At 38.6% G+C, this 12,398-nt stretch overlaps 1 protein-coding gene across 11 annotated transcripts in view; it reads left to right on the top strand.

Annotated features, from left to right (window-relative positions):
• Positions 1 to 12,398, top strand: part of PDE1C (phosphodiesterase 1C) — a 523,080-nt gene that overhangs the window by 437,800 nt on the left and 72,882 nt on the right. For all 11 annotated transcript variants that reach the window (XM_059171502.1, XM_059171508.1, XM_059171509.1 and 8 more), the window contains 4 exons: positions 349 to 449; positions 3,175 to 3,303; positions 4,399 to 4,500; positions 5,046 to 5,166. In XM_059171502.1, the coding sequence (XP_059027485.1) occupies positions 349 to 449; positions 3,175 to 3,303; positions 4,399 to 4,500; positions 5,046 to 5,166 (453 nt within the window). The remainder of the gene's footprint in view (positions 1 to 348; positions 450 to 3,174; positions 3,304 to 4,398; positions 4,501 to 5,045; positions 5,167 to 12,398) is intronic.

The raw sequence follows: 12,398 nt of genomic DNA, 5'->3' as shown, positions 1-12,398 counted from the left end.
TTTTTCTATGTCTACCAGATATCTTTACTTGGAATTTAGGAAAGAATACATGAGGGTTTTTAAAGTCCTCATGTTCCTTGTTTTTTGCTTCCTTGGGAAAACAAAACAAAACAAACAACTACTAGTTAGCTTTCTCAACCTTGCTGGGCATGCTACTTCCAGATACCATATTCCTCAGTCTCCACAGAGGGGAAAAAAAGAAATTCCGTCTGTCAGAAAACGTGTGTTTGGCAGTAGCTTGCCAGCTGCAGGGTGGAAAGGCAGTGACGCGGGTGTGTTGTCAGCAAGCTGAAGACTGTGTCGGAGAAAGAGACAGATTATCTGATTGCCCTGCAATCTCCCTTTCAGAACTGGCTGACAGAGCTGGAGATCTTTGCTATCATCTTCTCAGCAGCCATCCACGACTATGAGCACACCGGAACCACCAACAATTTCCACATTCAGACACGGTGAGGATGTTGGATGTTTGAGAGGAGGCAGGAGGGGGCAGGGATAGAGTTTGAGAAGTTGGAAAGGTATCAGTCACCCTTGTTTTGCATGGTTACTCTGTTCTGCTTTTCTGAAAAAGAGAATTTTTCCACAAGAGATCAACCTGGTCAGCTTCAGTCAAGACTTAGAGTTTGAGAAGGCATCTGCTCCAGTGCTCCTACGTTATCCCCTTGAAATACGGATATCCTCTTCTTCTCTACCAGAATGCTAGCTCTTTGTTTCCTTATGTATGCATTGTGCACACTCTACATGTCTCTACTATATGACAGAACAGTTGGCACAAAGGTGCAGAGGCCAGGTAGACCGAATTAGTAAGGATGGGCTGAGATCAAGATGTTTCTGTCCACACGTACAATACCTGAGCCTTTTTGCCCTGTGACCTCTGGGATTCTGGGGACACTCTTCTCATCCTTCCCGATTTCATCCCTGCTGTCTTTAGTACTTGCATTGCTCCCTGGCAGAGATCTTGGGGAGCTGGGTTGTCTCATGTAGACCGCCTTCACCATAGATCTGTGTATCCACTATGATGAACTGCAGAGGTAAACCCACAGCTCTGTGGGGGGAATTAAATATGGGTTCAAGTGTCCAACTCTGAACCTCTTGACTATAACAGACATCACTAATCAATTTTTTTTTCTTGACCAAGCTTCGTATTTATCCTTAGTATTCCTCTCCGCACAGAATTCCAGACAAGCAGTACCATTCACTTGTCTTTTCCATTTAGGATGAATCCTTATCTGTCCTGTGCTAGCCTAAGAACTTGCCTTCCCTTAAGACGGTTCTAGGAAGCTGGAGAGACTCTGATAGTAGGGTTAATTGGGCCTTGACATAGTAATCAAAAGAAGCTAGAATTTGGGGGAAGGTGGCATGGCTAAGAGGAAGAATGGAGCAGGGAGAGATGAGAATTTGAATAAATACTTGAGGTTTCACTTGAAAAAAGCAGGTGCCTACGCCAGATAGGTTTGTGTTCATTAAATCAATCTACATGTATTTAATGAACACAACACTTCATTATGGGGAACACAAAAGAAGACAGTACTGTCTGATCTCTGTTCAGAAGGGGAATTTCAATAGAATAGCAGCAGACAAAAGGATGTAAGCCGCTAGCTTCATTGTCTGCCTCCCGCTTCCTCACACAGAAGAGCCCAGCTGCTGGGAAGCAGCCTTTTGTGGTTCTGTGGCAAGGGCTTTAAATACAGGGAATGCCACAGAGCAGCTCTGTTTCGTGGATGTCTACAAGTGGAATCTTTGCTCTGAGGACAGAGGCTGTGGTGAACAGCACCTGCTGAAGGAAGAGAGGTTTGTGTGGAGCAACTGTGCCTGGGTCTTTGCTGGAGCCCAATACCAAAACCCATCTCCACTCAGAGGAAATGGCTTAATTACAGCAGCTGGAAAAGAGCTTAATGTCACAAAATGCACATCAGTTGGAGCCTGTCTTCACAGATACATGATCAGATCCTTCGCCACAGGGATTGCACATTTTGTGTTATCTCCATAGGAGTGAGGAAATTCCAGTGGATTCAGTTACGCTTGCTTTGGAATAAAATTTAAGCATTGGTTTTCTTTAACAGAACTTTATTCAAAGCGTCTCAGCCCGTGTGAGTCCCATACAGAGAAATAAATCCGTAAGCAGGTTCTTTGTCCTTTGATGGTATGTTAAGCCTAGCACTTTAAAGCTATGCTAGATATATCCCAAAGGTTGGCCAATGACAGGCACAAGTTATTGGGGGGAGTAATGGCTGAACGGTCAGAAGGCCTTGATCTCAACCCTGCCATGTAGGCACTGTGGGGCTCTCTGAAGTCATTTTACATCACTGAGACTCAGCTTCCTTGATGAGAAACAAATAAGCTATAATCATCTAAGTTTTAACTGAATTGAAGGTATTGAAAGAGTGTACAGCTCTGTGTTTGGTGCAGTGGTCTGTGAGGAAGTGACTAGCAACTATCCTATAATCCTATATTCTTTACTCTCAATCTTAAACTTATGTCTTCCATATGGCAAAATGTTAAGGTCAAGGTACTACCAGAGGAACTTGGCAAACTGTACCTACCAAGTGGCACGTGTTCAGAGAATTATAACGATAATAAATAAATTCTTTCATTGAATAAAATTTTTAAAAACTAAAGGCATTCCAGAAAGTAGAAGGAAGTTTGAGTTGACCAATGTTTTATGAAATCCCCTATGCTAGTGGTAGAAATCATTGAAGTCTGGTTATGGAACAGCTTTCAGAGAGTTATCAGTGGGATATCACATATTCCTTTTTTTTTTTTTTTTAAGATTTTATTTATTTATTTGACAGATAGAGATCATAGGTAGACAGAGAGGCAGGCAGAGAGAGAGGAGAAAGCACGCTCCCTGCTGAGCAGAGAGCCTGATGTGGGGCTCTATCCCAGGTCCTGGGATCACGACCTGAGCCAAAGGCAGAGGCTTTAACCCACTGAGCCACTCAGGCACCCCGAGATATCACATATTTCATGTTAACATATTGACATTAAAGTACCCTGCCTATATCTATTGATAATTTGTACTGCTGGTTTTAGCTTATTGGTTGGCACGAGTGACATAGGGGCAAAGATAATTGTCAAACATAGGAAAAAAGATGGTGTATCCTAGCTTGAGAGAGTCACCTGAAAAATCTCAACCATTTAACATCCTGAATTATTTTTGCTTGGCTTTCTGTTCAGGTCTGACCCTGCTATTCTGTACAACGATAGGTCTGTATTAGAAAATCACCATTTAAGTGCAGCTTATCGCCTTCTGCAAGAAGATGAGGAAATGAATATTTTGATCAACCTCTCAAAGGATGACTGGAGGTAAGGATGAGACAGGAGAGAGATTTGGAGGCCAGGAAAGGAACCATGAGGAGAGACGAAGCATGCTGCTTTTGGAGAAATACTACCACTTGAACTGTTTATGTCACCCTTTCTCTCTCCTCCTTTCTCCTTACCCCGTCTCCCTCACTCCCCCCTCTTCACCCCTCCTCTCCCTTTTCTTTCTCTCTCCCCTTTCTCTCTCCTCCCTGCCTTCTCTCTCTCTCTTTCTTTTTTTCTTAACACAATTATTTAAATATATCACAGGCACTTTGGAAATACTTGCTTCTTGTTACGTTAGGAAACATGTATTGCTTTTGTCTTAGCTTCTTAAATCTGAGTTTTTTTCTTTTAACCTTTGTTTTTCGCCTTCTGTTTGACTTGAACTTCTCTTAAAAGTCTTTCCAGACTTGCTAAGGAAATTATTTTGGCTCTCAGAACAAATCATGGGTACCCAATTCTGTTGCCTACATGACATTGTGTGTCTTTGAATGAATTTAGGCACACGTGAGCTTGAATACGGACACAATTACTAGTTGTATAACATTTAGGAAGCTATTTAACCCCTTCACACTGTTGTAAAATTTAATTTCTAGAAAACAGATAACAAAATATACCTCATGATTTGGTTAATGTTATAATAAACTATATAATCCATTGAAAATGCTTAACACACATTGTGATGTATATAGCAGGCCTGCAAGTTTTTTGTAGCTACAAATACAGGTCAAGGTATTTCAAAGATTAGAGCCTTACAATGTTCTGAATCTACTGCAGTGCAAATAGTACTTATATTTTAATTAAGTGATCAACTATTCATTGACTATCTTTGTGCTAGCCATTATGTAAAGATCCAGAGAAATAAGCCATACTGTGTGATATGTATGTTCCACATGTCATATTCCTAATAAATGATTTCCTTAATTCTTAACCTTCACTTATTCCTCATTAAAAAAAAAAAAGTCCACCTAAAAGGCTCAAGTTGATTAGAATTGTCACCACTAATTAACTGCTTTTGCTTAGCAGTGGCAAAAAACAAATTTTTACTTTCCATTTTTTTGCTTCCATGTTTCTCTCTCCATGGGGTATCTCTGAAAGGGAGTTTCGGACCTTGGTCATTGAGATGGTGATGGCTACGGACATGTCCTGTCACTTCCAACAGATCAAAGCAATGAAGACTGCTTTGCAACAGCCAGAAGCGTGAGTGGACCTGTGACATCATGAGTTTTCATAGGTGTTTGAACTGGTACTCGTCCATGTTGCCGTGCCTTCCTTAGAGAGCTTCCCTGAATGGTCTCATGAAGTGAGGCTGGTGGAGGAGAGAACCTGACAGTTGTACTTGTCACACGCAGATTTTCATCAGGGTTGAAATAAATCATAGGGCCAGTAACAATTTTCCCCCCGTTAAGAATTTAAAAAAATTCTTTGTGGGAAACTAAGCTATCAAAGATTCACTTGGTACAGTCACTGTGAGTGACTCGTAGATCCTTGATGTCTTTTTGAACGATGCAGTCATTCCAGAAATTGTTTTCAGTCGGTTTATGAGGTGTCCAGCTCAGTAAGCATGGAGACCAAGCTGATGAATGTCCCAGCTGTAGGATGAAATGATGCTTCCCCCCCAGCTCAGCCGATGTGGGATTTGAGATGGGAGAATGGAAGAGATTAAGAAATTAATGATTTTTAAAAACTCTTATTGAGGCTCTGAAAATTTGGTTATCATATGTCTGGGCCGTTTGCATTTTTAGAATTGAAAAGCCGAAAGCATTATCTTTGATGTTGCACACGGCAGACATTAGCCATCCCGCAAAAGCATGGGAGCTCCATCATCGCTGGACAATGTCACTCCTGGAGGAATTCTTCAGACAGGTATGTTGTTGTACTACTATGTATGTTGTTGTACTACTCCTCAAGGCCATCAGCCCTATCTAGATAGTTTCTGAGTATTCTATTTCAGCAATGCTATAATAAGACAACTGGCATTATAATCATTTTCTTTGGGGAGGAAGGGTTGATAACTTTTTTTTTTTAATTTCCTGGCCTCTTGCTCATGTGATATTTGACTCTTACCTAAATTTTGGTTCTCAGAACATTATGGTGTTTCTGTCCTAAGAATTTCTGTTTGGAAAAAAATTTTCTCTTTGTCAGTTTCTTGTCAACATTTCGCCTGGGTACTTTCCCTTTTACTCATCGGGCTAATGGGCTGACAAAATGACGGCTGCTTTTGCATCATTGTGTGGGATTAAGAGGTTAAACTTTAACTTATAATGATCTATTATAATAGATTATGTTGTTTCTTTGGAGCAGATAAGCCATGTTGTCAAATTCCATGTTATCAAAAAAGTGAGGTGTAGCAATTTTTTTAAGATTTTTATTTATTTATTTGACAGAGAGAGAGAGAGAGATCAGAAGTAGGCAGTAAGAGAGGGAAGCAGGCTCCCCACCGAGCAGAGAGCCCGATGTGGGACTCGATCCCAGGACCCTGGGATCATGACCTGAGCTGAAGGCAAAGGCTTAACCCACTGAGCCACCCAGGCATTCCAAGGTGTAGCAATTTGTGGTCAAAAAACCTCTAGAAGCTACTGTCAATTATGTTTAAACATACTACCTCCTAAAACTCAGGGTTGTGTTTTCTAAAAGGGTAGCCAGAGTTTTTTGTGAGTAGGCAATGCTTTAAAAAAAAAATTTAAAAAGGTACACAGAAATAGAGAAATCAGGAAGTTAATACGTAGTATCAAAACTGGTATCTTCTCAAGAAGAGCTGCCATTAAATCATGTGCTTCAAGACATGTGGTCCCGAGATTGAAGGCAAGATGACTTGCAGACTGGGGGGTCTCCATGATAGAAATTCACATCAGTACAGTTAATTCAGTTACTTCTGATACTTCTTGAAGGGTGGTGCACGTCATGGACTAGGAGACCTCTGAGACCAAACAAAACACTACTCGTGCCACTGATCTCAACCTTGTCCCCTAACCTGACAAGAGATGGGCTCTTTCAGTGGTTACTCAATTTCTGGAAGCAAATTTCTCCTGTGATTACTCTTATTCTATGATCCTGGTTTGAATGGAAAAATTGTAAAAGGCATCTGTACGTGTGTGTTTTTTCTTCTGAAACTGTACACAATATCTAGTGATGAGTGGGACCAGAATCAATAGCGTTTTCAACAAAGTCCAGAAGACCCTTATTGGGGTTTTAGTTCCAACTGCTTCGTGGGGCTAATGGAATCCCTCTGCTAGTTCCCAATGGTGTTATCTGTGACTTGTGTTTTAGGAGGCGGTGCTGGCAGCAAGAAAGAGTTAGGGGAACATTGGGCCAGATGTTCCCTTCGGATCCTTCTGGCATTAAATGTTCTTTTTTTTTTTTTTTTTTTAAAGATTTTATTTATTTATTCGACAGAGAGAGAGATCACAAGTAGGCAGAGAGAGAGAGGAGGAAGCAGGCTCCCTGCTGAGCAGAGAGCCCGATGTGGGACTCGATCCCAGGACCCTGAGATCATGACCTGAGCCGAAGGCAGCGGCTTAACCCACTGAGCCACCCAGGTGCCCTGGCATTAAATGTTCTATACTCCTTCCTGTGCACCTCAACACCAGCACACACATGCTCCACTAAGCTGTTATATGAATATGCCATCAGGTACCCTATCCTGCATATGGCTGTTTCCCCATGCAAGGTCATTGCTTGGTCTCAGACTTGTTCTCAAGAAGAACCCAGGGGTGCACAAGGACAGGAGACTCTGAGAATTGGAAATGGGAAAATAACTTGTATATACAAGAAGGACTCTGCCATTTTTCTGGAAGCTATTTTTCTAATATAAATGAGAGGATTTTCTGTAAATAAGACCATTATTATATGCTTTCTTTAATATTGCTTGTGTAATAACAACCCCTATGGCTGGGAGTATTTAATCTACAGCCAAAGGGAGGTGATAGCCAACTCATAAAAGTTTGAGATATTAAAGTGATTCCTTCTTTTAATTGTGAGTGGATATGAGAAATTTCTTAAATATGTACACATTTTTTTCCCATAAAGTAAACCTTGTGTGCATACACACATGCTGGAATTGAATGAAAAGGTGCTAGAGGCAATGTGAAAATAACCTTATTGAATTTCTTGCCTATTGGGAATAGAATGTTAGCTCATTGGACTGGAACTATTTTTTAGTAATTATGATTCAGTAAATTATTTTTATTGACTTAATATTTTAACCCAGATGCCATAAGCCATTGTAAGTAACCCATGTAGGAGAAATGTTGCCTCAGCTCTTAACTATAGATTTTAAATCAGACAGTTCAAATGGGAAATCTCAATGGGACTGTAGAGTCTTTGAGAGTATTATATTTGAAAGTTGGGTTGTAATTCAAAATAAGGGCATAGCCTCAGTGCTGATATACCAGACCTCCCATACTTTGCTAAAAGAGTAAGTTACATCTTCAGTATTATAACCATATTTTACAAAATCCAAGCTGTGGCCTTAGGGTGCTTCTCAATGAAATATTGACTTTAAAGAAGTATAAGTTTGCCTCTTTGGTAAATACATGCTATAAAAGTCTTGAGGTTCATTTCTCTTATATTGCTGTTTATGTTTGTACTTTGCAAACGTCCTCTACAGTTCTTTTAATATCCTCTGTGTCTGTAGTTATTTTCCCATTTCCAATTCTCATTTCATGTATTAGTGTTTCTCCCCTTGCTTCTCTATGAAATTAGCTAATCATTTGATTATTTTGTTTCTATTTTATAATACCTTAATTGAAGTATTCATTTTTACTAATTCATTTCTTCTGCTTGAGCTTATTTTGTTCTTTTGCCAGCTCCCTGAGTTGGATGCTCTGTTCACTTATCTCATTCTGCCTGTTTAGTATTAGAAAATATAGGGGTAGGAGTTTTTTTCTTGTGAATCGCATAGACTCTGATATGCAGTATTTTCACAATCATTCCTTTCTAAATAATTTTGGTGTAGATTTTTCTTTTCCCCAAGAGTTAGTTCAGATAGAGGTGTTTATTTATATAATTTTCCAGTGGTGGGCTCTTCTGCTTTCTAGTTTTGTAATTAATTTGTGGCTTATTGAAATTTGATCAAGAATTTTTTCATTGCTTGGATTTTATTGTGAATCATTTGTCAGCTACTGTATAATCAGTTTTGTGAATGTTCACTGCTCTTGAAAAGTAGATTTATTTTCTACTTATAGGGTATAGAATTCAAACAATACCCCATACATCTACCTTATGAATTATGTCATTTAGGTATTTTATATATCATTTAAAAAATTTGATCTTTTGTAGGATGACAGATGCCTCTTTCCTTTTTTCTTTCTGCACAGTGTGAATGTTGATTCTATGTAATTTGGTTCTTGGATATTCATAACTATTAGATCGTCATAATTTATTGTACCCTTTATCATTATAAAGCCTGCTTCTTTGCCTCCTCTAATGCTTTTACCTAGAATTCAAATTTGACTTATTTTAAGAATATGAGCTTTGTCTCTGCATAGATTTTAGCCTTTCAGAGATACTTTGGTTCGGGTGTGCATTTTAAACGCTGTATATAGTTGAGGTTTTTTATGAGGCCATCTAAGATTCTTTTCTTTTATTATTTGAAATCAGCTATTTTCATACCTATTGAAATAACAGGAACATTTGATCTCAGGCACCATCATATTTTATATTATGCTTTCTGTTTTTATAGCTTCTTCATAAATAGTTCATTATAGATGTGCTATTTGCCTTGTCCTATATTAATTTCTTCTGATGACTTGGAAGTTTTATATTATGTTTTTAGCTCTTCCAGTGGCTAACTTGATAATAAACATTTTATGTCCTCTATTTATTTAGATAGTATCTAATGACTCCTTGTTATAAAAAAGAGTAAACTTCTACTTCCTCTCTCCTCTTCCCCAGCACCTGATTTTTGTAGGTCTTATTAACTTGTTTAACTCTTGCAGTCTGTCCTTTATTAAGTATAGCTCTATTTTTTTTATATGTCAGGTTTAGATGATATATTCTTATGTCCAACAGATAAGACAGCTGGTGTTTATTCATTACCTCCCAACACCATTCCTCATTTTCCTTTCCATAATATAATTAACTCCTTGTTACTATTTGTTGGCTTTACTATTTCTAAGTTGTTCTGATTTTTTAAAATGAGTGTTCTATGGCGTGTAGGACATGCTGCTTACAAAAGATACTACACCTTAAACAAGGTGACTCAGAAAGGTAGAAAACACATCTGGCAAGAGCATAATTTTCTAGTTATTCTTATCTCAGTTCTCCTTAGTGTTGGTACTTTGGCCCTGGTTGATCATCCATTGGTTGGCCAAGGTTGTTCCTTGGGTGGTTTCTTCTAGAAGAGCTAATGAAACCACATATTTGCATACTTGCCCATTTTTGTACTGTTCTTATACTTGGGCCATAGTATGCTTGGGTAAAACTTTTTTTTTTTTTGGATCAAACCTTTCCCCCCCGCTGCCTTTTTTAGATTTCAGTCAAATGTCTTCTACCTGTGGATATTGCTATGGAGAGGTTGGAGGCCCTGCTGTAATTATTTTCATGTGTAGGTGATACAGCGTTTTGCTTATGGCCCTAAAGGATTATTTCTTTATCTTTGAAGCCCACTGACTACTAAAATATATTTCAATAATGATTGTTCTATAATAGCTATTCTTGGGAACTGGGCATGTTCTTTACTTCTGTAGATTCAAGTTACATTGATTTCATCTTTGCTTTCCTTTTCCATTTGTTAAGTTCTCTTCTTTAGGGAAAACAGTTATTCATATGTTGACTCTCTTTTGTTTCTCATCCATGTGTATGTTTTTCCTTTAAGCCTTCTTTAACTCTTTGATCAGTGGTCTTTGTTTGGCCTGCTTTTTACATTCCTGACCTCCATACCCCTTAATGTGTTTTCATCAAGAACAGTTCTTGTTTGTGCTGCTGCCAGTGCAGTCTTCTTTTATGCCATGGTTCTGTTTTTCTCTTCCATATCTTTCCCGAGCTCCGCTAGCTCCTGTTTCCCTGAGCCCTTGTTCTTGATAATTTCAGGCATTTCTTTCTGTTCCTGATAACATGTTTGGTCATCACTTGGTGGCACTGTTTTTTTCTGTTGTTTCCTATCTGTTTTTTTTTTGTTGTTGTTTGTTTGTTTGTTTCTTCCTTTATTCCCTTTTTTTTTTTCTTCATTTGAAACATATTTTCACAGGTTTTTTTGTTGGTAGTGATGATAGTGCTGCTGCTTCTTCCTCCTCATCCTTCTCCTTTTTATCCTCCTCCTTCTTCATTTTTAAAATTATTATTATTTACTATTGTTGAATGAAATGCATTATTTTTAAACTATGTGCAGGAGGTATATGCCAGGGAGAAACCAGAGCAGCAATATTCTAAACTGCTCTTCATGGTTTGTTATGAGGCTTCTGTGATGTGTGATATGTGTGTGTGTGTGTGTGTATCTTCACTTCTTTCCAGACAGCAGTAGGCAACAATTGCAGGACTGCTCACAATTCAGACTCTGCCATGCATCATCTTCTTGCCATGCCTGTGTGTTTCCTCATCCAGTGTCTCCTTTTCTACAATTCCTAGGGACTAAGTAGGGCCCAGGGTTGCTCCTCACACCAAAAAGAACCAGGAGAACTAACTCTTCAAGTTTTACCTGAGATCTGGAGCCCTAGGCCTCTTCTCTGGGGGTCTTATCTCACTCCTCTCCAATATTCACAACATTTGGCAGCCATTCCTCATCTAGTTCATTTGAGATTACAGATTTTTCCTAACATTTGTGTTTCTGTTTCTTGCTCTCCTGTTTTGAGAGGATAATTTCTGAGAAGAAAAGACACAGATGTCTTCACTATATTATCTTAAACCCAAATCACAATGATTTTTCTTATACCTCCTACTTGTAACTTCTTCCCCTGGGAAGGAAGAGTGTACAGTGCTGTGATTTTTTTTTTTTTTTCTGTGATGCTTTTGTTACCCTTTCCAAACAGATACTTTTTCTTCACACTACCTGAGGAGACTCACTTAAAATGTCACCTGCCCTGTGAACTTACAATATGGAAATAATCTTTGTTTTTCTTGATTGGCTTGTTTCTTACTTATAGCTTCTATAAAAAAACTCCAAAGTGAATAATGACACACATCAAATGGAAGTTTATTACCCACTCATGTAAAGCACAGGACAAGTGTTTCTTGACTGGCAGGTAGTTTACAATCAGCAGTGATTTTAGACCCAGACTCTACATGGCTTCCATATTGCTTGTCTACGTCAAGCCAGCAAAAAAGGGAAGAACGTGGAGAAGTAGGTATAGGAGATTTTATATGCCAGAAGTTTGGTGGAGGTACGACCCCCATCTCCTCTCGTTTTATTATATAGTACTAACTGGCAGAGATCCTGGGAAATAGTATAGCTGTGTGGACAGGAAACAAAGAAGGAAAAGGAGGGAGGTCTTATGAACAGCCAACTGCCTGACTGTTGCCCCAGCTTGCCTGTCATAAATGTCTATGTAGCCGAAGAACTTCAGTGTTTCTAATCAAATTCATCTCTTCTTTCATTCAACAAAATGCATTGTGCTCCTTTTGCAGATTGACTATGTGACTTTATTAGTCTTAACTCCTATGGTAGGAATAAGTTACTTATTTTTCTGTATTGTCCTGGAAGAAAAATATGAGTTAGTAAAAAAAAAAAAAAAAAAAAAAAATCCGTTGTGCTGAGACTTTTGCCCTTTTAAAAAATATTGACATCTTCAGTAAAAGGAAAGAGTATGTATAATTCCACACAGGCCAGTAGTTATAGAGTCATAAAATATTGTTTCAGTCAAGTTGAATTCACCTGTAGAAGTACATCCTTCCATATTACTTTCTGCACATTTTTTCAGTTCAAAAATGTATCCATTCTCCAAAGGAAATTCAATGACTACTATTTTAAAATAGGCATTTAATAGCTCAATTAAATCCAAAAGATGTAAGTGATGTGGAGATGTGGTATGGACAAGTCCATGGGATAAGAAGTTATTTAATAGCTTGTACTTTTTCACTAATACAACCCAAATTAACGCATACACCCTAATATCCAAGTGGTTAGTGTTCACCACCTTTTCTTCTTGATCTCCCCTGTAAAA

This window comes from Mustela lutreola, chromosome 4 (genome assembly GCF_030435805.1).
Source record: "Mustela lutreola isolate mMusLut2 chromosome 4, mMusLut2.pri, whole genome shotgun sequence".
NCBI classification, from domain to species: Eukaryota; Metazoa; Chordata; class Mammalia; order Carnivora; family Mustelidae; genus Mustela; species Mustela lutreola.
Note: the sequence above shows the minus strand (reverse complement) of the source record. Positions and strands in the feature narration are given on the sequence as shown.